This window comes from Ammodytes marinus (assembly GCF_949987685.1).
Source record: "Ammodytes marinus genome assembly, chromosome: 15".
In the NCBI taxonomy this organism is placed as follows: Eukaryota; Metazoa; Chordata; class Actinopteri; order Uranoscopiformes; family Ammodytidae; genus Ammodytes; species Ammodytes marinus.
In genome coordinates this window covers 14,405,588-14,433,520 of record NC_137219.1, presented here as the reverse complement: position 1 = coordinate 14,433,520, position 27,933 = coordinate 14,405,588, and the positions used below count along the sequence as shown (strand labels likewise).

The 27,933-nt window shown below is 43.5% G+C and overlaps 1 protein-coding gene across 1 annotated transcript; it reads left to right on the top strand.

Moving 5' to 3' along the window:
• Positions 1-29: 29 nt before the first annotated feature.
• Positions 30-27,919, top strand: LOC307261310 (fibroblast growth factor receptor-like 1). The gene is made up of 7 exons (XM_080041816.1): positions 30-292; positions 976-1,071; positions 16,675-16,947; positions 22,747-22,833; positions 23,173-23,457; positions 24,057-24,410; positions 26,552-27,919. The coding sequence occupies exons 2-7, from the start codon at positions 987-989 to the stop codon at positions 26,998-27,000; spliced, it is 1,533 nt and encodes a 510-aa protein (XP_079897942.1). The 5' UTR covers positions 30-292; positions 976-986; the 3' UTR covers positions 27,001-27,919.
• Positions 27,920-27,933: the final 14 nt, after the last annotated feature.

Sequence of the window (27,933 nt, the reverse complement as noted above, 5' to 3'; positions counted from 1 at the left end):
GCGCACTGGAAAAGTCACTTGGTGGACGAAGCGGACCACACAGACGGGACTGAGATTTTTTATTTATTTTCTAAATTAGCATATGGGACTTTTATTGTGGTTTTTGAGTGAGTCTTGTTTTATTACAGCCTTGAATCCGTTATTTAATTTGAGAAAGGAGCGCGCGCTGGTCTGTTGAGGTCGTCGACCAGTGTCTGTCACTTTTTGATTCATGGACTCAACACGGACTTTAGCTAAAAGCATTTCTGTCAAGAGGCTGACACAGGGCTAACTTCATTCATTGAATATCCAGGTATGTTGTCGACTTATTTATTCTCCTTTTAACTCCCTTTTGTTTAAAATAATGCTATTTATTTGCATGTTTCCCCGAGCTACATGTGAGCAGCATCAGTGATATTTTATTGTAAGTGCAGCAAAGACAAACTAGCTAAAACAGATGTTTTGCTTTTCAAGACGTCGGTTAGCCGGTTGAATATTTAGCAACAACTTTGTACATGTTGGCTATTAAGCTTCATTTGCCTCACTAGTACACTTAAACTTTACAAGGACCCTAAAATACTGTGGACCCCAAGTAAACCGCCAGATAGACCCCAAACCCGAGTCTGAACTCCTAACGATTGTGCTAACCCATTGTTAAAATTACTTCTTTTGGGTATTATTTTAGACCCCACAGACCCTTTTTCGGACCCTTATGTCCCAGGAGTCTAGTTTGAGAACCACATAGATCAACTCAACAAAAAAACTTTGTCCAGCCTGCAAAAGTATTTTTAGTGTCATAAAAACTGCCTTTCAATTATATAAAAAAAAAATCACTGATATAACTTGTGTAGGCCTATATCATAATGTTATATTTGTTAAAGTAATAATTTTTTCAATAATAGCTTGTGAAACTGTCTAGATTTTTTTTTCTATATCCCCCTTTTTCTCCCTGCTATGTTTCTAGACCCTGTGTCACTGTGACCATGTGTCTTTCAGATTGAGGGGACATGAAGTTGTCTTTGGACAGTATGGGCGTCCTGAAGATTGTGCTGTTCATCTTTGAGGCTGTTTTGCTGACCGACTGCGCAAGAGGTGAGAGCTGCTTCTCCTCTCCTTTCTTTTTTACTCGTATTGCGTGTTTCGAACCTGGAAATATATTTCAGATTCGTAGCTCATTATAACCCAAGTTGACTGGCTGGTTTATAGTGAGCATGAAGAAAGTCTCAGATGGATCTTTGAACATTTACGCACAGGGGAGTAAGAGACGGAAAACTGAGAACTAAAAAATAAATCTCTTAACAGGGCCCAAAATCAACACGGGGCAGGGGAACGAGAGAGGGCAAGCCAACCCCTACCCCCAGTTTGTGTGTGTTCAGCTATGGCTGAGTGTGACTGTGTGTGCACATTCACTACAGCTTAACCAAACAAACATCATCCATCAGCTTCCCAGGGTGAAAGAACACAAGTCATTGTAAGAGTCCAGCTCTCCTGCTACTGGCCAAAGGACTGCCTCACACCAGCATGTGTGTGTGTGTGTGTTTGTGTGCATGTGTGTGTGTGCATGTGTGTATGTCCGCAAGTGTGTGAGTGTATTCATGGCTGCAACATCGAGTTGAGAGTGGGAAGACCTTGGTCTGACCACAATTCACTGCACAGCTTATGGTGCCAGTATCAATACTTTGCTTTATAAAGATAACTTACAGTGAGCTTGTCAAAAGGTCATGAATAACTGTTATGCAATTACTATGAGTTCATCCGCCATCACTGATTACTGAACCATGGCTGATACAATCCAGTGCCATGAGTCAAGCGACCGAGGCAAAGCTTGAAACTACACTCCGTTTTTAATGAGAGAAAAACTGAAAGCCAGACAAATTTCCACCCGGAAAGACCAAGCACTGGCAAAACAAGCAGGGCTGTCTTCATCCTCCTGCCCAGCCATGGAAGTGAATTCATCAGGCGCCTGATAGGTAGAATACCTGCATGTAGCTACCAGGGCTGGAGGTAGAGGGGGGCAGTAAGGGAGTTGGCGGTGGTTTTAGGGGGAGATTAGATCTGTGGGTCTGCAGACAATGCCTCATTCACAGTGTGGCGGCCATGCCTTCACGGCACGACTAAACCAAAAGTAAACAAGACGTGGAGGCTAAATAAGATCAGACAGGCAATTTTGTATGTTTACAGATTAGCAGATCTCAGCAAAGGAGAAACCCAAGGGGGAATCCGATGGGATGATGTAGAGCGTAGGTCTGATGGGTTTAAACTGATTAAATGTCCGACAAAAGTGAAAATTTTCAGCCTGCTTTTCATAATTTCTCAGAGTGAGATGATTTTGAACAATGCTTGACAATCTGTGAGGTGTTAATATCCCGGCAGAAGCAGCGATACAGTGAGCTCTGTGTTCCAGTCCAAATGCAACAGCTTGACTGCGACATGCTGTGAAATACAGTCAGGAGTCCAAACTCGTGCTTTTATAACTGAAGCCGAGGCCAGAAAAGCTGTAAAACTGTCCCAGTAAAATTTAACAATGCATGGTGACATCTTTGACAGATTTAAATTAAATTATTAAGGACGGGCCCCCCTGGTTTTTGGCTTACGTGTGAAACAGTAAAAACACTTTGAAAGTGTTAGTTTACTGCTGTTGTATAAACATTTCCTAACAATGCACCTTAGAAGACAAGTAAGTTCGGCTCAACGATTTGAAGCCTGTTGCTGTCAGTCATCAGGCGACATCTGACCTGCCTGCCCTTGTGCCACACGCGAGCGCACTCACTCTCCCACTCTCTCTCTCTCACACACACACACACACACACACACACACACACACACACACACACACACACACACACGCACACACACACACACACGCAGAGGTACACACTGACCATCCCTCTTTTCAATGCTGTGACTTTGCGACTGGCCAAGCAAGAATCACTTCTTAAGCCCCCTCCACCCCCCCAGGAACCCCTGCACCTCCTCCGTCCCAACAGCAGCGCCTTCTTTCCTCCCCCCCTTTTGGTCCTCCGCCACCCCCAACAGCTGGAGGAGGTGCTCAGTGATGTGTCCCAGCAGAGCCTCTAATGTGGTGACAGGCCTGGGGACCACTGGGCTCCACTAACAGAGGAATGCCGTGGCCCGGACATATGGATCTGCAGAAATGCACCCTGGGAGAAACAGAGAGGCACCAGGTGTCTCTGTTATGCACCCGGACGTAGCTAACAATGAACACACACACACGCACACACACACACACACACACACACACACAAAACGGTACGAATTTGGTGTATTTTAATTAGAAACAGTTGTGTGCATGTATGTTACTCTGCTTGGTTCCTGTTTTCTCAACACAGCACACGTGTTTGCTTCACCTCTTTTAGGGCCGTCCTGGAAGTTTAGACCATGCAAACTGATCCGCGAACCTGTTGGAAAAGTATACATTTTATAGCTGTGTTACCTCATGGTTCCATAACAAGAAGGTACTATGGAGATAAAGTGTATGCCAAGGGCTTTTAAAAATCACAAGGCCATTTGGCTCCTAGAGAGTTTTCCATTTCCTTTAACCGTAATGAGGCTAGTTTCTCGGTAACCAAATGCCCCAAAGTCCTCTTATTTTCTTTTTTTGAATAGCTCCTGAATAGTAAGAAGGTGTAACAGTGGTGTTTTGGCTGGTGGGCTAAGCTGTTTGCCAAGGTGTTGCTCTGAAAAAGCTTGGCTGTGCCCTGTGTTTTTTTTAATTTTCTTTTACAATCATCGCCCTACCCGCACTTTAATGCTCCATTGAGGTATTTGAATTACAATCAGTTTCATGTTGCATTTTGTATTTCCAGCCCACACCAACAGTAGAATTCAAAGGACAGTAAAACATCTCACGTCTCCTGCTTCAACCTTAATCTGTGTGACTGCTTAGTAGTACATCACCTCCAATTTTCTGTGTTTTTTCCAAACCAGACAACCAGCAGCCACCCTCACGACACATGTCCCCCTTCTTGTTCCCTGCCTTTTTCTGCATTTCCTCCCATTTTATTACCGGCGTAAAGTTTGAAGGAAGTGAGTTAAGTTAATGTGCTGTCGTTAAAACAAGGCATGAGCTGACCTTTACTCCCACCCCAATTCTCTGTGGCCACTGTTTGTACTGAGTCTGGGCCCATTTGCGGAGAACAATGGATGGATTATTAAGTGCTGCGGTCCCCCAGGTCAGACAGGGCAAGCAGTGATTAATTTTAAACACTCCTCATCCCTGTAGACTTTACTTATTTGCCATCTATTAGAACTCACAGCAGACGGGGGACTCTCTTTACTGAGGCGCTGCCATTTAGAGTTGCGTGAGAAGAAGTTACGAGGGTGAGTGAGCCATGCTATTCGTGCACCTGAAAATGTGCGTGTGTTTTATTAAGCAGGCTGAAATTACCCTGAGAAAAGTCATGATAATGAGACATCCAAGCAGCACAGGGCAATTTGGAAAACCTCAGAGGTACACCACCACCAACTATTCCCGCTCCACCTCCTCCTCCTTTCCTAACCAGGTGGAAATAATATTCCTCCCTCTATGATCCCTCTGTTTCTATCACGGAAATAATGTTTGCAACACTATTACAACCCGTGTTCCCCATCCATCAGCGCACACTGCTGACCCTGTTGGTTGAGAAGGAAACACTCTGAGAGGGGAATGTGTCAGACTTCACTCCTCCATGGGGGAAAGAAAGGAAAGGGCTGTAGCTGTGATAAGTAGTCATAATGGAGGTCAGTTGGTGTTTACTCTAGCAGGGTCATATAATCCCAGTGAGCTTCACTCCCCTCATTGACTGATTTTAATGGCCTCTTCAATTAGCATTCATGTAGAATTTTCAAGAAGGCTTTGTCCACTCTCAGCATTTGTCACCTCCAGCTGTACGCTAATGCTCAGATGCACATGAGGGCAATTGCTTCTTTTCTTTTCTTTAATTCTTTTTTTTTGGGGAAAGTCATATTGAATCATAGGAGGGTCTGTGGGTGTGCAAGGCTCATTAGTTTGTTTGGGCAGTTGGCTCACGGAGTGTTATTAGACCACACACACTCTTCCTGCTGGCTGAATGGATTTGGGTTCAGTTAAATAGAATTCCTTTTGCTCCTGTTAACCTTACCAAAACCCAGCGGAGGTGCTTACAAAGTGCCCACGGAGATGCCAGACTGTCACCATTCAAATGATAATCAACTGGTCTGACTCGCAGGATTGACCAGATTTAGGAATAACTTTTAATTTATTGACAGCTGTGATGTGTTCAATGAGCATCTGATGATACTGGACACTGTTTGGACTCCACGGTCAGGCTGCTGTGTTACACCCTTGGCCAGAGAGAGAGAGAGAGAGAGAGAGAGAGAGAGAGAGAGAGATTGGACTGAGTGACTTGAAGCGAGCCTGTAGGTGGGGGGTGGGGGTGTGGGTCCGCCTCGCTTGAACCTTACAAGTGACCTTACAATAACATTTCAGCTCCACAGTGGGAAGTGTTTGTCTTGCGCAACCCCTATTTCTAAGGCTCCTTCATTTTTCCAGTCCCGCTCTGTTTTCCCTTTTTCTTTTGAGGAGCCAAGTCGTGGAGTGAATCTTTTCTCCTCCCTCCTTCTTTCACCCTCCTTTCTTCCTCTAGAATGTGCTCCTCTACTATGTCTCCTCTGGCCTATCCTTGGTGTTGAGCCACCTTGGAAAAAAAGAAGCTACAAAACATGTGTCATGACAACCTCTGTTGCCTCAGGAAAACATATCCACTCCATTGTGTGTGATGGTGGCCTTCAGGATGTTGCTCGGACTGAGCAGGCTTGGACAAGTTCAACAGTTGTCATTGTGATGTTAGTGAATAAAAGGCTGACTTAAACTGCAGAAATATTATCTGGCCCATCGTACTGTGTGTGCTTGTTTGCTGTGCTTGCCACAGCCTGCTGCTGTAGCCTCATCCGGACTTATCGGAATACCAAATCAGGCAACCAGGACCTACCTGTTTCAGATAACGTGATGATAAGCTTCCTCTCTATTTTTTTTGACTTTCTCTTTGCCATCTTTCTGTTTTTCATTGTTCTCCTACTATTATGATTTAGGGAAGCAGTTGTGTGTTCAGTCACTTTTACCATCGGATATCAGACATTTATGCATCAGTTACAAAGAATTATGTATGTTTCCTGTGTCTTTGTTTTTCTTTTACCTCCTTCTCTCATGGACGGTTTCACACACACACACACACACACGCACGCACACACACACACACACACACACACAAACCAAGCCACACCAAGCCGTTCTGCAGTTAAAAGGTTGATTGAAAGTTATGGTGGCAAAGGCGATGGCTGGCTGAGCCTGAAGAAAGCCGAGCCAGGGGACAGCTGGGATAACGAGCCCTGAATGAGGCCCTCCGCTGCCTTGGACACACACACCCCCGGACCCTCCTTCCAGTTTCTTCCCCCACTTTCAGTTCACCTCCGATGGGCTTCAATGAGACCCCACATGGCTTTGTGGCTCTTCCTCTTCCACTTTGTTTTTCATTAGCGATTCTTTTGAGCGACCTCGGAAATTCTTTTGCACATTGTTCCCATTGATTAAGATTATAAAAGGGTCCGGTTCTGGCGACCGCTCCCCACAGTATGTCAAAATAGGAGTTTTCATTGCGAGCGTTATGGGTTGGAATTTGTCTGCACCCGTTTCCAGCAAAAGCAGCCACTCTCAACACTGGAGGCGAGGAAAGAGGCCCTGATTTTTTATTCAGGGGACCTCTGTAAGGAATGGAAAAATATGTCCCCGCTTTGACTTGAGGAGTGGAAAGGGACAAGGGAGGAAAAATCATTTCAGGAGCAAAGAGTATAATCTGTCATATTTTATAGCCGGGCTACTGCAATCCTAGACTGGAATCCTGCGTCATGCAGTGCAACTGATTTGATTTCCTCATGCACAGGGATGTGTTTGGGCTTTGGATCAGCCCCGGGGCTGGATGCAGTTGGAGCTAGAGGCTTGGCAGATGGGGGCACTGCTCCATTCACACAGTTATTCTCTGTCTAGATTGAATATGAAGCTAAAATGACTTTTTTTTGTTTGTTTATTTTTGGCCATTCTGGCAAAATGACCATAGGGATGGCATGTGGGCTTGTCTGTTGGTTGATCCACCTACCCCTTTGGTCCAGACTGAAATATCTCTACAACTATTTGATGGATTTACATGAAATCTTGGTTCAGACATTTATGGTTCCCAGAGGATTTTATAATCCTCTGACTTTTCCTGTAGCACCACCATGAGGTTGACATTTGGTGTTCAGAATGAAATATCTAGATTGATATTTCATGGCAATCCTGTTGGATGGATTGCCATGAAATTCAAGGTCCCTAGAGGCTGAATTCAAATGACTTTGATGATCTGTTGTTTTTTCTTCTAGGCAGATCAGCAGGTAAAACTTTACACTCCTTCAGTAAAACACCTCAACGTCTATTTGATGAATTTTGTACCAAATATTGTACATGCTTGTACATGGGTGGCAAACATGTATTGTAGTGACTTTTCCAGGGATGAATTGTAAAACTTTTATCCCCTGACCATAAATCCAGCACCCTCTCCAGAGCAGCATTTATGTTTTTGACAAATACTTTAGTTTGAGACAACATCAGCCCCAGCCATATTTTGTGTTTAGTGCTAATTACAAAATGTGAACATTATACACGTTATCATTATCATTGTGAGCATATTATTTAGGCTTAGCATTTACCTCAAAGCAACTCTAGCAAAGCCTTAAAGAACCACTGTAGACTGTTAGTCTCGTTAAGGCATTTTTATATTTATCAGATAGTTGACAGTATTAATAAAGCAGAGCCAATGATATAGTAAAAAGTCTTAGAAGCAGGACATCTATTCTGGTCATCAGCCGCCCGATCCTCTGCGGGTCACCTTGATAAAATGGACTGTATAGCTCAGTGTGGACAGTTGATTAACAAAGACAGAGACAGACAAGCTGGCAGACAGAGATGGATGGAGGGCAGTGACCTTTCTACAACCGGAGTAGTAAGGTGAACTGGGAAAGCACTGAACAAATTGTCACTGTGAAAGGGCGAGTACCACGTCGTAATGACAGGCTCAACAGCTCCACGATGACAGATTGATTTCAGACAATATTCCTGGATTGTCAAGAGGCCCCATTGCTGTCAGTGAGAGCTTTGCCAGTTCCTCCACCCCCTCCTCCGTCTGTCTCGCCCTTGTTTCTCCACCGCTCTGTCTCGTCTCTGTCTCACCCGCCTTTCTCTCTCTCTCCCTCACCCAGTACTCTACTATCCTCTCCCTCCCTCCTGCTCCCTTCTGAATCGCTCCATTCTGCCCCAAACACTCCTGCTACATCGCAGTCTGTCATTGGCCTTTTCCTGAAAGGACCTTGTTGACAAAGGCGCTGGTGTAAAGTGCTTCCCAGTGTCATGGAGATTGGCTGATCCTCAGACTGTACACTGGTGTAGGGTTCTGCGAGACAGAGAACCGAGGGTCAGTCACTCAGCACCAGGCTCGGCCATCATCATCATCGTCATCATCATCATCATCATCATCATGACACAGATGTGACCACATCACACACACACGCACATGCACACACACACAGACATAGGCTACCCACACTGGACGCCGGTGACAGCATGTCTGGCTCAAAACGTTCTTGTTTACAGCCTCTGTGCTTCTCTGGCAGTCAGTAGAACATCAGACCAATGCAGAGCGACTTAATAAGACATCTGCATCTCATTCAGCACCTCCAGTCAGTCAGACTGGACTCCCGACTGTGTCAACTGTACACAAAGGGCAAAACACAGGTTGGATAGCTATTTTTCTCCTGCTGTGGAATGCAGGAAGGTTTAAGGAAGAGGCATGCAGGGAGTGACAGGATGCACCTCACTGTTGACTGATGGAGGCCATGAAACAACATAAACAAAGTCCTTGTTATGAGGAGACGGTGTAACAGGCCACCAGGGTTTATTGTCCTGCAAGCATTCTGTGGAGCAGTGGTTCCCAGTATTTTTGGTTGAATTAGTACTTTTACTTATTCATTTTTCCTTCTAATCATTTCTGATTTAAGTACAATTTCCTGATTTAGATCATTTTCTAAAGTTGGCTTTAGAAAATAATTTTTATTTTAGTTATTTTTACAGAAACTTGGGAACTGAAACCCCATTGAAATAAAACAATGTCTGCTTGTGACCCAGTTTATGGTCTTAGTTTGGACATGGGTTGTGTGCAGTTCAACCAAAAAGACACAGTTCATAAGCATACACAAGGAAAACAAAAACAAAGAAAAGTCAGAAAAAGATTATCGCAATTTTCCTTAAAAGTAGATGTGTCCTCTCTCTTATATTACGTATTTATTTAATCATCTTGGGGCCTTGCAGATTTATCATGGGAACATTTTGTTTTCATATTATACTGATTGTCTCAACCCCTCTGGAAGTTGCTGGGAACCACTGCTTTAGAGTGGAGAGGAAGCATGTGGCTAAATTCTAATCTAAAATTAAGGGCTTTAATCTCTTAACGCCCTTTGTTGTCTATGGCATGCCGACTACAGTGTAATGAAATGCAGATTTACGAGTCTTTTTGCCTGTACACTTTCATATCAACGTGTGTGTCATTGACAGAGAGAACAAGAGACAATACTCAGGCAATCCAGAGCAGCCAAACATGTGTGCGTGCTCACACAATGTCCCTTTCAGTGCCAAGTGGTTTGGTCCATCTCCAAACACATTAGACAGACTGTAATAAACAGGTGCTCGTTGGTGCCCTGCTCTGTGTTGGAGAGAGAGACAGGTCTGTTTGAGTGTGTCATGTGGCTGAGGCTGAGCCCGGGCCAGGGAGTGGGGTGTGAGATTGTTGGGATTCCTGGTTACTGCCGCCTGGGCCCACCTAATCCCCCTTCACTCCCCTCTCCTTATGAGCTGTGTTAAAGGAGGCCTCTCTGCCATCTTAGCCTCTGCTCCTCCACGGCGCTCTCTAAATCAACCCTCAACCTATACTTCTCTCTCCACGGCTTGATTTTTCTTTCTCTCTCCCTTCATCTTACCCCTCTCTTTCTTTTCCTCTGTCTCTGTCTCTCTTCCTCTGGCCTTTCTCTTCCTTCCCAGCCTCCCTCCTGTTGCTTCTCTCCTGATAAGTGTCCCTAAGCACACACTCAGCCCCTGTGTGTGCACGGGGCCTTAGCCTAATGGAGTGAGATAAAGCGACTAGAGTGCCACTCACTGTGCCCCCTTTGTGACACATTTGCATGAAAAGTTATGCCACTGAATTAGTGTGTGTTTTCTAAAGATATTTAGAAAAATGTGCCCTTTTTTGTATTTCAGAATGTTATTTAGTTTTTTTTAGGTTAACGTTGATATTTGTTTGATTAATGTTACGTTTCATAGTCAACAGTCACTTCATAACATTCCACCAGTTACAAACCAAGTATTCAGTCTTTTTCTCGTTAATTCTATTGATTTTATTCCCCTTATGACATTTGTAATGAGAGAAAAAGCAAACTAATCTATTTTCATGGTGCTCTTATATTGGCTATACCCTCCTTTTTTCTTTTTTAAGTGAACATTCACATAACTAGAAAGAGATCAAACACATTACATGAAAAGGTTAGAGTGATTCTATGACTTTGTTATGTCAACAAATCCAATGAAGAAGCCCAACCAACAATATGACGTTAGTCCGTATGTTAATAGGTTAATACTGTCTGACTTATTTGCACTGTATGTGCCTGCCAGACTCAAACCCCAAAAATAAATAGTTTAAATTTGAAAAAGTTCTATAATTACTGGTAACTGTACATTTTAGAAAATAAATAGGAATACATTGGTTATTTGTTGGGTATTTTTTTGAATGCAGTTTACTAGACAAACATTTGATGCATGATGGTGTATGTGGGATGCCTCTACACAGTACAGTACAGTGCACATATTCATCATGACGAAGGAAGATGTCACCCATTGCAACAATGTGGCTCTTTTCTATATAGTTTTGGTACAACAATGGAGCACACAGGCAATACTTTCCTAGCATCAATTTGGTGTTGGTGTAGATTGTTCATGGGACTTTGTGACTAATACAAAACAAACCAAATAAAGAAGGGAAGAAAAGAAGAAAAAGTTACTCTTCACGTCTCTTATAATGTAATATGAATAATAACCCCAAATAGATACAACTTTTAAAAGAAAGTGCATCTCACTCTCTGTACAGTGGCAGAACAGGTAAACCATCGGAAAAGAAGACTATAAAAACTGTTCCACTGTGACCTGTATGCACTGTCCAGGTAAGAGACACCCTGGCCACTCCAAAAACATTATATGAAAGGCCTCTATTAATTCAAGTTAGGGACTTTCCGTAAGGGCTCCGTGCTTTTCCAGGCTTGTGGAAGTCTGGAAAAGCATGAAGTCCTTCTGGAAAACCTCAAACTGAAATAGAAGGGGCTTTTCATATAATCAAAGTTTCAGTAAATAATCTATGAACGGAGGATTTTTCTCCGAAGGGAACTGTTGGCTGAGACAGACACATGGACCCAGATGTGTCTTGTCTCGGGATCAATTTAGTTAGTAGAGAATGACCTCCTTAACAATAGTCGCACCTGCTAAATATATGGCATTTGCTTTATTTTCTAAGGGGCTTATTTTTTATTTAATTAGTGTGAAGTGATCTTTTATTTTGTTAGTAGATATGGTTTCAGGAAAATAACAATAAATCTGTCCTTTATTTCTGTCTTTATTGACAAACAAACAAATATGTATGCCTATTGAAATTCTTGAAATACTGATTTTTGTTGCACAGATGACTGTAGCAAGGAGTTTACAACAACACACATACGCACGCTGAGGTAGTTGGAGCCGGGAGAAGGCAGTCAGGTTTAATGAAATATAGCAGCTTAGAGTTCAAAGGCTCCACAGTAGGGCCCTGTTAAGGCTAGGCCGCGTGATGGAGATGTTTCCAGAAGCTTTATGACGCTGGAGTAATTTCTCCCTGTTCTTTTGATGAGGGGTCGGCACAGGAGCCTGCTGCTCTGGAGCCATTAGTGAAGGAAGCAGACGCAGACCTCACTGCAAACACCACTACACTTTTCCATTGATACTGCTTTAATCAGATAGATCGACCTGAAGCATCTCTTTCTCGTATTCTCTTTTCTTTTTATTCCACCCCCTCTCTGCTGCTGCTTCTCTAGTCCCTCATGTCACCCAATAGCTCCTCCTGTTCCATTCCCACCAGCGAAGCAGTTGCTATTCAGCCCCACATCAGATGGGGCCGAAGAAAGAGCCATTGTCCAAGTCTGGTCGTACCCCTCTCTTATCTATTGATTGGAAAGCCGAGAGGAGAAAATAACAGGTATTGATTACCACACTGGGTGAAATCTGCTGGGCAGGACGTCTGGAGGGGGGTAAGAAAAGACGGCATTCTTCACCCTCCGCTGCCCCCCTGCTGTCAGAACGGCCTCCACCAGCACTCCACGTACACCGTCCCCTTTCACCCTGACAATCTTATGCCCCCCCCTCCCTCACCTCACCTCCTTTCTTGGATTGCCAAGGTGACTCTCCCCCTCTCTTTTACCTCTTACTGTTTTATGCCGATTTTTATCTTCGCTTGTGAAATGTATAGCCAAGCGCAGCGGCGGGCTCTGAACAGAAGCTCTGGCCTTTCACACACTCCCAGAGCTGCCTGTTTCTGCCCCACCTTTTGCCTTCACCAAACAACCCCTCCACTCTCAAGTAAGGTCTGGATTTAGTTTCTAGCTTTCATGTCATTTCTTCTTTTTTTTGTGCATTTGTTCTCCCTTCCTCTCGTTTTCCTCAAACTCGACTTACTTTTCTCCGTCCATTTGGTTGCTTTCTATCATAGAAGTGCTCCTGAGGTTTTTAAGAGATGCATGATAGAATATTTCCCTGGAAGCACAGGCTCCATTAAACTTCCTCTCTCATGTTGGAGCCCGAGGTCTGTCTGCTCTGGTACGGTCTGCTGAGCTAACACAGTGCTGCTGAGTAGGAGGAAGCATTCTCCGGCTTCTATCTGTCTCTCTGACTTTTATCCTTTCTGTAAATACCACATATTGAAGAGACACATTCACTCAGATCAGTGTTTATCTAAGAAATGAATCACTGCAGTTGGCAGTGTGCAAAAGTACCTTTTGATGCACAAGAAATGCTTGCAGTGGGCTGGAGATTATGGGCCAAATCCTGTGTATTAGTAGATGTTTAAAATGTTGTTTGAATAACTATATCCTGTCATGGGCATAGTGTAATGCAGTATTGCGTGCATTATCAAGTTGTTTTCACATTGGGGTTGGTTTAGTTCCAGGTGTTCGCTATTTGAGCTGTTGTCAGCAACCAAGCCAAGCCTTTATTGACGTGTTTGCGATGACAAGAAAGACCAAAGCACTTTGTATGGGGGGAGAAATCCATGTACACATCATTACAAATCCACAGGTGTTTTGTTAAAGAGAAAATAAATGAGGAGAGCGGTAGCGGCACATCTGAACATTGCTCCAGTCTAAAGGCCTTTGTAGTCTGTCTTTTTTTTTCTCTTCATGTTCCTCTTTCCCAACAAATTTTTCCTCCACGCATGCCTGCACGTCAGATCAACAGTTCATTAACCTGCCTCACAAGGTTTTGTAAAAAAAGAGAAAAAGCTATATTTAGTCTGAATCACAAGAATGCCTCTTATTGAATGTGCCCCTTTCTCTTTAAATAATCCATCACCAATTTGAGCAAAGAAAAACACAGCTAATTCTGAAAGACGCCAGGCCTCCTCCTCCGCTTCCTGCACTATGAAAGATTCCATTCACACATGGAGCTTGACTGTAATCAGGAGCGCCGGCCATACCGACGCTGCAGTACGGGGAAGCCCATGTGGTCATGGGTATCATTTTCCATTTGTAGAGTAGCTAACAATTCTAACAATTTGAGTAAACACTCACCAGTTTGTCATAAATCTGGCTGTCTCAATTCATCATAGCCTCCGTAAAGGATCATAATGCTTAGTTCAGCCACCTGGCAGGAGCCTCAGAAGACTAAGGCTAAAGTGCAACTATGGTACATTTTACCTACAGTATGGTGTGATTACATGTTGCATTCGTACATCTTGAATTATGTATCTCACAATCACCAACTCAAGGCAATAATTCCCCTTTTGTCAGAATTGGATTTTTTTTTGCAGGGGCCTCTGTGTGCTAGTTTCAGAGCTTTCAACTCCAAGGTTAAGAGAACCTGTCCTTGAGAAAGAGCAGGAGGAGGAGGAGGGGAGTTCCTCTTGAAGAAAGGATGGTGGTCATGCACACAGCACAAATACTTATTAAGTGATTCAGACGATGTCCTTGATTTCAGCACCTCTTCAAGCCATGTTTTTCAAAGGGACTTCAAAAGGTTTTTTAAAGAGCGGAGATGGAGGGAGGAAATCATTTGTTTCACATTCCTTGCACTTGGAGCAGCGGCCAAAGCGTTCCACTTTATAAAGCCAAAAAGCCCAAGCGCTAGACAACCCAAGTTCAAGATCATATACGTAGACCCTTATCAAAATTAAAGGAATAGTTCGACATCTCATGAAATTACTTTGTTGTTTGTTTGTCTGTTTTGATTTAGCCTTTGAGCACTTCTAAAGCTCATTAACTTATATAAAAAAAAATTCCTAAGTGGATAAAACAAACAAGATATAAATGTATTCATGAGTGATCTCTCATGTCATGGTTCATGGAGGTGGATTTACTTACGTCTAGACAGAGCCAGGCTAGCAGCTTTTGTCAAGGGGACGTAACTCATTTGAAATGTCCTCCCAGTGTTCAGAAATGTTTCTCTGACAGGAGCAATACCAATGCTGGGGCAGTGTGTTGTGACAATTGGCTTCAGCTTAACCTAACTCCATGAATCAGGGTTTGTTTCTATGTGTCACTCCCCTCCATTAATCCAGAAGAAACACATGGTTGAGTGGCTTGCAGGATCGAAATTCAGAAATGTCTGAAGCCCATTTGTTTCAAGATTTGAAAAAAAAACTACGTATTTTTGTGTTTGCCAGACAGTTAATTCTGTTTTTAGGATCACCTCAGTTCATGTGAGCTCGAGCAGCAGTGCCCAGCCAACATTGTGACCTGTTTGTGGTCCTGTGCAGAGTCCGCAGAGTAAGAAAAACTGAACAGTCAGCGCCTGTGTTTGGCTTTTCCTGGTAGCAGAGGAGTGAGATATGGGCCAGCTTACAACGGCCAAAAAGACTGCGGTCACGTTTGCTCCGCGGACATAAACAATGACACTTCCAATTTCCTGTTCATGCCGTGGACCAGGAAAAGCCATCCGCAGAGAGGAAGGAAAACTCTGAGTGTGTCTGTGTTTTCATGCGTGGTTGAGAAAGACGGGAACAAAAAGGCAAGGCGGTTGTCAACGGTTTTACGCTCATATGTTTTGTTTCATGACTTAAAAAATTAACAATGTCCAGCTTTTTTAGCATCACAGGTCTCCGGCCCAGCTGTCCAGATGTTGTACCTGCAGCTGAGGTACATGTTTTGGCAATGCGACGGATAAAACAGCAAGATAGAGAGTTACCTGCATGTCTCACCTTCCCCCAGTGCAGACCCATCAGTCTAATGAACTTCTTGTTTACCATATGCGTGAAATGCATCAAAGGAATGTGTTGTATGTGTTAGGAGAGGCCATGTGTACTTACCCTCCTCATTGTTTTTACTACTACCAGACCGGCCATTTGTTCGGAGGCACAGACAGGGCTCTGTGTACTTTTGAGGGGCCTCGGCAGCCATATAGTGGTTGGTTGCATTTCCTACCCCCCTCTCTGTCTTTCACTCCCCCAAACTCCTGTCTCTCTCTGGTGTCTTGTCTGCCCAGTAATTCATGGTTTTTCTTAAGTTTTTGGTGGGTGGGGTGGGGAAGGTTTTAGTTGAACGCCTGGTGCTGTGCCTCCCAACACCATCACAGGGTCTTTCGGCCCGCTCCACTTCACCAGATCTGAGGGAGCAGACCTGGGCCAATTAAGAGCAGAGTGAACGGGCTGCTGTCCGTCTCTCTGCGACCCGCCCCCCTCATCGCTTTGATCTCTTGCACGCTACGCAAAACCAGAGCCAGAACACTTTACCCTCTGTGTGCAGGCAGCGGACGACAGGGCCTGTCCAATTATTACAATCTGGTTTGGACATTTCTGGGTAATCAGACAAAAAAAAGATAAAAAATTACCTTCCTCTATCTCATCCGGGCTGTTTGTAGAACTGGTATTGGACAGGGAAATTAGGATTCAGATATTCCATTTCATTCTCTGATTTGAGTACACCTTTGTAAGCTAAGCTGCATAGTGCATACTGGGATGTTTAAAAAAAAGTTTTTTCACTCTCACTTGGATAGTAAACACAAGAGAGACATCTTTCTCTTAAGATTATTAAATACTTTAAGGCTGTTCACAACGGGGAGAGATATGTAACCCAAGAAAGTAGACATTGCATTGTTTAGGGTCACGGATCAAAAACGGTCTAAAATCACTGGTGGAGATGATTTTTCATTGTCTATTTCATCCTGACATGAATGAAAAACTGTTTACTTTTGATGTTGTTCGGCAGGGACATGGGTAAATATGTGGAAATACCATCAAAAAGTATTGGTTTTGTCCCCAGTAACCCGTGTTCTTTTATGTTATTGTGGGCTGTAGTTTCAAACACATAATGAAGTAAAAAAAAATTGTCATTGTTGTGTCTGTGTCTCCTCAGGACCTCCGCGAGTGTCTGAGAAGGTTGCCCACAGACAGACGGCCCGACTCGGGAGCGCCATGAAGCTGCCGTGTCCAGTGGAAGGAGACCCCCCGCCCCTCATAATGTGGACCAAAGATGGCCGCAACATCCACAGCGGCTGGATCCGGTTCCGTATCCTCCGCGTAGACCTGAAGATCAAGGAGGTGGAGCCAGACGACACAGGGACCTACATATGCAAAGCCACCAACGGCTTCGGCAGCGTTAACATCAACTACACCCTCATCGTCATCGGTGAGTCCAAATAAAAGGCAGTTGCGTGTATCACACTTGATAGCACAACCTGTTTTTCTGCAGGTTTGTGAGATTAGATCATTGAGTGTCGTAAAAGGTGTCACTCTTGTTAAAAAATCAAGCCCAGTGCATGATCTATAAAACATGAAATCACCTGTTTGGTAACTAAAACCAGAAACCATGGCGATGAGTCAGTCTCCTCGATTGTACAATGAGAGTGCATCAACTACAGCTGTGATGTCAAGGAACCAACTCTCTCCTGCAGTCAGAAATCTCAAGCGAATTCTAAAAGGCAACGTCGCTCACAGAGGTTGAGGCCAAAAACAAGCGCATTTATGGAGGTTTAGTGGTTGATCCTTTCCTCCGTTGTCTGTTACAGCCCCTACCTCTCACTTGCCCAAAGTCAACAGCGGCGCGGGATATTGTTTCATACCACTTCATCCTCTGTGACTCAATTGGATCTTAAAGCTCTTCCTTCTCCTTAGGCTATACACTCTGTGGAGGCAGGAGGTCTGCAGCGCCGCAATAAGAAACACATTCAGTGTAATAGTGCCGGTTTGTCTCCAGACTCTCACACAGCTCTTGTTGAATGGGGCCTGCAGGATTAACCCCAGTCGGACCAAAGTGTGTTACTTGTTTTTGCATGTGTGTACAGTGCACTTCGTCTGCGCTAGAGCAGAGCATGATGAATGAGCAGAGTGGAGCGTGAAGGCTGTGTTTAGTCTAATTACTCTAAGATGGCTAATTAGGGCCAGAGCCTGCGCTCTCTCGCTCTCGCTGGAGGAGCTGCAGCCCGATTCTTGTGACAGGCGGGCTTCAGAAGAAAAGCCATAATCAGGCGGACATGGAAAAACACAGAGCACTTCAAAAAAGGATGCTTTATGTAGTAAATCATGCTCATCATGAGTAGGAAATAGACCAAAGTTTATTTTAAGGTCCCCCTCAATATGAAGTTGCCGTTGAGTTCAAAGAGAGGGTGTCTGCTGATTGTTCTAAAATGAAAGGTTGGCGATTGAGGCATGGAGCCAGCTTTAATGTCATGGTTCATACTACAGTTGTGCTATTTATTTAGTATCAAAGTCAGACGTGGTCTACATCGCACTTAAAGGGCATTTTGAGTTTTTTACATACAGTATACTGAACACTCCTTGGTGGATCACATTCAGAATCAGTTGTGATGGATAACAGGCATCGTATCTTTCTAAGTTTGTTTCAAAGCTCTTTTGATGGCAGATTGGATGCTTTTTGATGTGTGTTTGGAGAAGGTCTATATAATGTTTTTCAACTGCAGAAAGTAAATGTAGATTGACTAGATTATTTGAAGTGTGTAGTGGAGTCAGTGTAGATAGAAACAAAGCAGCAGGGGCAGATAGTTTTTATTTAAGTGGAATTTGAGTTGAAAAAAGGAGTTTCTACATGGCATAATATTTGGGTCACAAGATTAGAATTTATTACACGGTGGAATGTTGAAAATAAAGAAATGAAAAAGGCTATAAAAGACATATTTTCAGGAAGAAAACATAACTTATTCCCAGTTGAAACATATGAAATAACTAAATGAACAGTTTGAAGTTGACGTGGTGGGCAAAATACTGAAAAAGGTTCAATTAGCAGTTGAAGCGCTTAAAGAAGGTGATGATTCAGTTGAAGTTCAAGCACAGAAGAGAGATAAAAATCAAAGCATAAATAATAAATTGATCTGGATGTCTCAGTTCTGTACCTACTGACAAAAAGTATACATTTGTTGAACTATCCAAAGAAATGTTCCGAGGGAAAACCATTGCTGGATGAAAGCACATTAATACATAAAGCCCATACAAAATTAACAGACCCTTGCAACGATAAAATTAATTGAGAAAAACCTGTCCTTTTCACAGGTTTATATAGCTATAGAATTCAACAGAGAAACACTTTACTTGGACTTACTCTCACATGTTTTAAAAAAAATGAGGTTTGTGATCTCTTAGAGGTCTTTGAAAGAGCTTGCACAAACATAAACAAACATAAATAAAGTGAAAAGGGGCCACAGAGTTTCCCTGAGCACTGGTTTCTTTCAAAATGTGAGAATGCTTATATATTTTTTTGCCTTTGCAGTAAAGCCAAATACTGCACATGCATGTGCAGTTAAGATTTGGAATGCCGGGAGATACAGGTTGAGGATTTTGATAAACTAATGCTAATCTACAGCTCACACACACACATATAGCAGAGACGCACACAGTTGGCCAATTCGTCTCTGTGATAGATAATAACTTCTTCCCTGCGGTGTGTTTATGTGACAAATCGTGTGTCTGCTTTGGCTTCTGCTGCAGAGCGACAGAGTGAGAACCAAGACTTGAATGAAAACAGTTTAGGACTGATGTGATGAAACTGGCGGGGAGTGCCGGGAGATCAGTTCAACCTGACTGCATGCGTTGCTCTACTCCCACTCAGTGATTACGTTAGGAAAGAAATACCATTGGAAGTTAAATCACAAGTCTTTCTGGGAAGCATATTTCCATGAGATTGTTATCTGGCTGTTTTTTGCCCTTTATGGAGTTACCTGGAGACTTTCTGGCCTGATGCTAAATCCTGATCTGGTTTTGTTCCACCTCCTCCTTTTGTCCTCTGGTGGTTGTGACTCGCAGACCCAAGACACTAAACGGACGATCTGCATCTTACTAGAACACCCCCCTCTCCTTCTGCTCTCTTGTCTGTCATCCCATTAGGCGCTGGCAGGCCGTCACCACAGCGTTTGTTTTTATAGATAATTGTTCCATCAGAGCTGCATTGCATTCTGGTTGCCTGTTTTTTTTTTTTGCTACAAAGATTAGGGGGCCTCATTGTCAAAATACTTTGACGATTGCAGCCAGCTTAATACAGCCAAATAGTCCGCAATTATCATGAGCAACACTTTCCATTAACGTTGAATCACCTAATTGCTAGCAATTTTAATTTAGTTTTGTGCAGTAAACTGTAGTGACCGTTTTGGAGGCCTATTATGTTGCTCAAAAAGATCAGAAGAGGGGGATTATTTATTTGAAATACTGTAAATGAGGGGTAGCTCCCAGTCCCTGCATAGCTCCACATACCAGTTTATTGTTTTTACTGGATCGTAGAGGGGAAAAAAAGTAAGAGAGGCAAATGCAGACCTCGGTTACAGTGCCGGTCAGGGGGAGAGGGGGGTCTCCTAAATCCTGGCAGCTGTTCAAGTTCAAGGCCTAATGTGGAGAGCATAACTTTTGAAAACATCGCCTGGGACGCCGCAGAGAAGCCGAGCAGAAGACAGACTTTAAGATAAAGAGACAGTGAAGACGTGAAGCGAGATATGAAGTGGGAGATGGAGGGGTTCTGCAGGGTGATGTAAGGAGAAGTAGAAGCTGGAGAGATATCCCTCCTCCCATCTGCCAGCAGACTGCCTGTCCTCCCCTGAGCTATCTGAAGAATCTAGTCAGTCAGTGCAACATGGCGCCTTCTCAATCCCTCCAGCTGGCTGTTTGGCCCCTGTTTGGGGTGGTCTCTTGACAACTGGCCCCCCATCACCTCCCAGCACCCCCACCAGGATAGGCCACCTCTCTCGTCCTCAGCTGCTCAGGCTACAGCAGGCTTCATTGTCATATTAACATTTACAGGATTGTCTATTTAATGTTTATGTCTGCACAGATGATATATTACAGCACAAACACAGAGGCTGACAGCGCTTGTTATTCCTACATGGAGATGTCGGCTATCGCAGCACATTTTTCATTCCGCTGCTCTCGGGAGACGCTGCAAGGCCAACTGTAGGATAAACTGCCCAGTGTGTGTGTGTGTGTGTGTGTGTGTGTGTGTGTATTTGAGACTGATCACATGTGGTAGCTGTTGATGCTGCTTTCCGAAGTGTGATGCAAGGCCACTGCGCATAACTTTTTCCCTGGACATTTACAATGTCCCCAACATCTGGAGCTCATTTTGACCTCAAATCATCATTGGGCCTTTTCCTGTGATTCAGCTGGCACAGGAGGCCGCCGGAGAGAGTTTGTTGTGACCTGTTTCCTGTGGCTGGATTTGTGAATGAAGTGGGAGGGGACAGCGTCAGACCCTAAACACTCTAGCAAGACCATGAATGGATTTAAGTCGCATGGCATGGAGGCTGATTGCATTTTAAACAATTTGATACCTCCCCTCAGAGCATTGACTTGAATAAGCAAGCACTTGAATCATGACTTTTGTGATTGAATTTCCGTTTACATAACAGACCTTTGATTTCATACAGTGCACTAAGTAAAAGGGTTTTTGTTTGATCACTGATTCCATAATAGGTTGCAGCTTTTGCTTGCTTTCCAGTACACAAGAACAGTCACTTCTCCTTTATTGATTATTATTTTATTTTTTAATCTTCCAAAAATAACAATGGTATGGCAACCATGAGAAGTCCTTTCTCGCCCCTGTCTGCTGTCTAGTGAGCCAACATTGTGTGAGGACAATAGGGGCAGGGGATAGCTTTAACGGCACAGACTTATAAAGAGCGGCATTGTTTCCTAGAAATGCCAAAAAGTCGAGAGGAAATAGATTCAGGAGAGAAAAAAAGTCAAAAAGAAAAACCCCGGCAGTGTGGGACCATGTTCTGTTTGGATTGGGAGGTTCAGGAACCGGGAGGAATGTTGAGAGCCCAAGTGAGCAACAGAGAAATATTTCTTCCAGTGGAGGCAGTTTTTTAAAGGCATGGGTTATTATAGTTGGCCAGTTAAACCCCTTCAAATAGCCATGACATCATGGCTGGGCTTGGTGCTGCAGGGGACAAACAAAGGAGGGTTTGTACCCGGAGAACCCTAGAGAGCTTTGAGGGTTTCGGGGGGACTTGGAGGGAGGCAGAACGAGGGGGTTAGAAGTCACATCTGGTCTCTTTACCTGGCCCAATCAAACCCTGAGAGGGAATCCACTGTGCCAAACTGCATCTAGAAGGATCCAGATTCAGGCTGCACTGAACTTGAACTAAAAAAGAGGTATGAAAGGTGAAGAATCGGCGGGTAGTTCTTATAGTTATTAAAACGCACGGTGAACTTAGCTTAACATTGATGTATCATTGCCTTGACTTAGGGTTGGTTAGTTTGTCAGAATTTTAAATGAATAATTTAGATTACTATATGACACTAATGTGGATTGACACCTCAGTGGTAACATACAAAATCCTTTAACAGCAGCCCCTTCTTCAATACTCATCTGCTTAATGTCTGTTCCTGAGTATCAGATATTGGCGAGGATCCCCCCCGACGTGCTCCGTTAATTCGCCAACGCTTAACTCGAAAAGAAGATACGCATCACAAACTGTCGATTAGGTTTCACTCATTATATTTGCTCTAAGCCCCCCGTCTTAGCTCCGCTGCATGATGTCAGCCCATGACATAAACTCCACAGCTGTCTCCTGGAACTAGGCTTATGAAAACTGATCATATTACTTCCAAATGTTACGGAGTATGACCTGAGCATGCTCCACGCTCAGAGGAGTCTATATCTATAAAAGCTAAATTTACTCAGATAGAGCCAAGAACACTTTGCTGGACCTGTTTGCTGTTGGCCCACTGCAATAAGAACTGTGATGGTGACGCTGTCAACAGTTAATACAGGCTTTCAAAGTAACAACAAACCTGCAATATCATAGTTTAAATAGCTCTTAATATTGCCATAAAGACTGTAAAATAGTATTAAAAAACTTGCCAATAGTAGACAGTAGTTTGAATTATGTGCTGCCAGACTCCATTATCTTCACTACAAAATAACTAAACAATTTTTCATTTGGCCCTCAAGTATTGACAAACTGTTGTCCTGCTGTGTTCACAGACGACTCGGGCTCTGATAAATCTGGACCCGGGGCAGCTGATGGAGCAGAGTCGGACCTGGGCTCTGATGGCTTGTCAGAAAAATTTGGTAAGAGCTCTGTTGGTGTGCTGTCAGTGGTGCAGTGGTAAATTAAAACCAGTGGTTCTGAACATTTTATCCTAATCCCATGCACTTTACATCACAGCTAAACATTTTTCAAAGCATCCCGCTGTGTGATGATGTGTGTGATTCTTGAATCTGAAACTCTAATAGCAGACTCCTAAAACCATCGCAGTAAACGTAATGTCTGCATTCAATTTATGTCAAAGTGACACTATTGTTGCTTTCTATACAGTTTAATTGCAGGTTGACTTTTAAAAAAATGGATGAGACAACTAGCTTGAACAAGTTTCAATGGTCTAATGTTTAATCTTCTTTCCGCTAAAGTGCGTCCCCGCTTCACCCAGCCCGCTAAGATGAGAAAAAGGGTCATAGCCCGTCCTGTTGGGAGCTCAGTGCGGCTCAAATGCATGGCCAGTGGGAATCCTCGACCGGATATATTGTGGCTGAAGGACGACCGGCCGCTGACGGAGCGGGAGGTCGGCGAGGGCCGTCAGAAGAAATGGACTCTGAGTCTGAGGAACCTGACGCCGGAGCTGAGCGGCAGATACACCTGCAGGGTCTCCAATCGCGCCGGGGAAATCAACGCCACGTATAAAGTTGAAGTCATACGTGAGTATCTCAGACAAATACACCTGGAAACATTAATGATAGCAGATGAGGCAAAGCTAGTTAATTTAAATGATTTCTGCTGTTTGTGTGGATAATTTTTGGGTATTATTTGCACAGAGATCAAGGAAATTAAAAGGGCTTAGGGAGAACCTTTAAGAAAAAAAATCTCTGCAATCAGCAGGTCTTATTCATATCCGTGCAGAATGGATGAATGTGCTTGTGTAATCATGTATATCAGAAGCATATTGAGGAAGCAGGCTTGAGAGCAAGCGCTTGTGCCCTGGTGTTTGCACAGGGGGGAGAGTCAGAGACCCTTATCCCAATCTGGAGCTGATTAAAGCCCAGCTGTCTGCCAGACCCCCTGCCCCCCTCTCCTATGAGAAATGTGTGCTGTACAACCAGGAGCAACGAAAGAGAGGAAACTAATCACACATACCTCTTGTGTTACATGTGGTATTCCTCCCTCTCTGTCAATTATAAGTTCTAAGCCGGAGGCTAATGGCATGGACTACTAAGACCCTTTCTATCCGCAGAAGAGGCTCTCATGTCAAAAGATGTCTGTGCATATCTTGACCGTTTTTCCCTGTGTGTCTATGCAGAGAGGACAAACTCCAAGCCTGTTTTGACGGGCACTCACCCAGTCAACACGACGGTGGACTACGGAGGCACCACGTCGTTCCAGTGCAAAGTGAGAAGCGACGTCAAGCCGGTCATTCAGTGGCTCAAGCGTGTGGAGACCAACGAGGAAAGCCGCTACAACTCCACCATCGAGGTGGGAGACCACCGCTTCGTGGTGCTGCCCACGGGGGAGGTGTGGTCACGACCCGACGGCTCCTACCTTAACAAGCTGCTCATTACCCGCGCCAAGGAGGACGACGCTGGCATGTACATCTGCCTAGGCGCCAACACCATGGGCTACAGCTTCAGAAGCGCCTTCCTCACGGTGCTGCCAGGTGAGGCCTGCTGGGTAATGTCTTGTTTACAGTGTACCACAGCAGCAGGCGCTGTTACAAACACACTGCGTATCAATTTGTGTATTTTACGTGGTTGTTTATTTTTAGGAATCTGCATTGATACACATAACACAAAATCATCAGAGAAAAGTCAAACTGAAATGAAAGCGAGACTTCACGAATATCCAGGGGAAAAGGAATTAGGACAGATAAAAACAAAGAAATGTCAATGAGCAATCAGTTTTTGATATGTTTTCGACGTATGTTATTCTTAAAAAAATTAAGATTCCGTCAAATTGGACATTCAAGCTTTTCAATAGCTTTGTTAAGGTTTTTCAGTTTATCTGTACATAAACTGAATGATCAATTACTATATAATGTATCCTATATGTAGGACTGTATAGTATTTTGGACTGTCGTTCAGACCTTCAATTGACTTAGTGCTAAATCAAAAAAATAGATAAACAATGAAAATGATCATTAGTGCCAGGTCTAACCTCTTATACCGAGCTTGTCACATGCAACAATAATCTGCATTTATTGATGATTTAATAATATTTTTTTTTGGCATGTTTATGCTTTATTGATAGTGTAGAGACAGAGTTGAAATAGGGCAGAGAGGGGAGTGACATGCAGAGAACAACCGCGGGCTGGAATCGAACCCGGGTCCGCTGCAGGCCGAGGCCCATGGAGGGGACGCCTTACCAACTGAGCTAAAGGCACCCCCTTGATTTAATAACTTTTGTACCATATATCGTAGCTGAGTGTTTCTCCTGTAAGCCAACAGCTGTGCCCTTACAGAAGTAAAGCTTTTCAATTAATCTTGGAACTTATGCATCTTTTCGGGGACTTTGTACATTAATACATACTCATAGATCCAATATTGATATGCCTTTTATCGTTAATTGTCGTTAGCTAACAGACAGGGGAGAATGGGGTAATGTGAGACACTTTTTACATTTGCTTCCCTCTAAGCAAGCTAAAATGATTTCAGTCAAATTTACACATTTCCCATTAATTCAGGATGTTTCCTAGAAAAGGGCATTAGCAGAATTTATTCATGACAAAGGGCAGTGAAAATATGATTGTTTTAAAAAAAGTTGTCTGGGGTAAACTGAGACAGACCAGAGAAATCAAGGGGGTAAACTGATCCACTTACTTGTTCCACTCTGAAACTACCATAACAACACATGCTGTAACAGTTAGAATCTGGGACTCAGAACACATGACTAGACCCAGCTGTCATTTTCCATCTTTTGAGTCTTTGATTAATATTTTTCTGCATTTGTTTTATTGGGATCATTCATTGAATACAGACATATTACTTAGAGTCTATTGATGTTTAATGTCACTCTCCTGTCCCCTACATACATACGTGCCAAACCATGCCCTTGCTGACACCCCTTCAACCATCAACCCCCACCTCCAGCCCACATTGTCTTTTGTCTTATTCAAACTAGTCCCTTGCTACCTCAAATATAATGGATTCATTAAAAGAGGGCACAGACACTGTCTCACTTTACCCCACTGCCACAATTTGAGAAAAAACTACCTCTCTCAGCAAATCAGGCTAATCTTCAGTTATCATCATCATATGGTTTCATATGTTGGTAGTTCATCAACATGTATGATAGAAGTTTTTCTACCTGAATCAATTTGCTTTGGCGCAACAATCGATTAAGTTGACAGCAAGAACATTTACTTTTACATACAAAAAAGATTTTTTTGTGAAAAAAACATGCTTATAACATCACCATGAGGTCCTCTCTTTCATGGCCAAGGGGAAATGAGAGGGGCTTGAAAACATATATCTCACATAACCAAAATTGTGTTCCATTGCCTAGATACAGGGGGTGTCTCACATTACCCGATGCCTCACATTCCCCCGTTCTCCCCTATTTGTTTTACCAAAATGTTCTGGAGTTATTATGGTCCCATCACTATTTTAACATTCAAGTGACATCACTGCAGCACACTCTTATAGCCTAGGTTGTCCTAAAAAAAAGAAAGATGTTTATAGCTTTTGTGTTCAAACCGAACATGGTCAAAATAGCTAAGGACTCAGAGTATTACATTAAACACTTCATTTGTGCATTTAAACACTCGTTTTAATTTTATTTTATGCCCCTCTTGTTTTGCAGACTTGAAGCCTCCCATCACTCCTATGTTCTCACCAGCCTCCAGCTCCCTCCCCTGGCCTGTCATCATTGGCATCCCTGCTGGAATAGTGTTCATATTTGGCACAGTGCTGCTGTGGTTCTGCCAGAGCAGAAAGCACTGCCCCCCTCCCAGTGCTCCGGCCGCGACGGGACAGGTACTGCACAGCTCCCACCGGCTGCCCTATCGAGAGAGGGAGAGGGGCTGCGCGGCGCCGTCCTCCAGCTCGTCCAGCCCAGAGAAAGACTGCATGAGCTCTATGAACTATGAGGAGTACCTGGCACAGCAGCAGCTCCTCCTGGCCCAGGGAGGACCAACAATACCCCCTAAAATCTACCCCAAAATCTACACCGACATTCACACGCACACTCACTCCCACTCCCACGTGGACGGGAAAGTACATCAGCATCAACACATTCATTTTCAGTGTTAGCCCTTGGTGCCAAATACCCCACACAAACTGCTTGGCATCTCAGAAGGGACAACGAGCTGCGGACTGAACAGCAGCTCCTGAGTGACAAAAAAAACAGTGGCCAGTGATACACACCTTGTGTTCTTACATCCAAACTTCCAATATTTGGTGCTTGTTTTATATATATACCTGTCAGATGCTGACACCACTAAAATCCACAAATCCTTGTTGTGCACTTAATACAAAAAGGACAAGGACTCTCTTTTTGCGGTGTTTGCTCAGCTATTCAGTCCAGCTGAAAAGGTCTCCTACCAGAGGTGTAGCTGAAAGTGGCAGTATAAGGTTTTACCTTTCACATATTCAGCTGCTGGAGCGCAGAGGCTCTCTATGGTCTGCCTGGTAATGAGATGAAAATGGTACTCAAGATTTTACAAAAGGGGGTTGTTGCTCCTACTCAGGTAGTCCTTTTTTTAAATTTTATAGAAGCATTATGTTTGGAATGCTGACCACTACCTTGTATGTTACCGTTCTCCATCCCTTACTTTTGTTCTCCGTTAAAAGTGACGTAGAGTGGACTGGTACGTTTTATTATAGGCCTTTTTTTATGGCGTGCAAACCTTTCTCAAGACTGCTAGGGATGGAGGAATTGTGTTTCCATGTTAAGCGAATTGGTCTTTGTCATTTTTAGGTTTTTGTTAAGTAGGTTCCCATCATCATCATTCAGTAGCATGTTGAGGTGAACCAGGAGAAGATGAAGTCTTTTAGACCGCCACCTTATCCAACCACAGTTTATGAAGCTGTAGTCATTTATAATCAAACTGAATTATGATTATTTAATTTATTTTGTTAAAAAAAAATTGTATCAAAGGTTTATTTTTCAGAGTAAGGCATCTTACATATCTATGTAATGTTATTAAAGTATACTGTTATGTGTAGTACATTTTGAATACTTGT

What these genes read in the sequence shown, in the direction of transcription:
- LOC307261310 (XM_080041816.1), top strand. Translation starts at nt 987, where the DNA reads ATGAAGTTGTCTTTGGACAGTATGGGCGTCCTGAAGATTGTGCTGTTC. An exon ending in GTATAAAGTTGAAGTCATAC is followed by an intron (nt 23,458 to 24,056) that starts GTGAGTATCTCA and finishes GTGTCTATGCAG; the next exon opens with AGAGGACAAACTCCAAGCCT. An exon ending in CTTCCTCACGGTGCTGCCAG is followed by an intron (nt 24,411 to 26,551) that starts GTGAGGCCTGCT and finishes CTTGTTTTGCAG; the next exon opens with ACTTGAAGCCTCCCATCACT.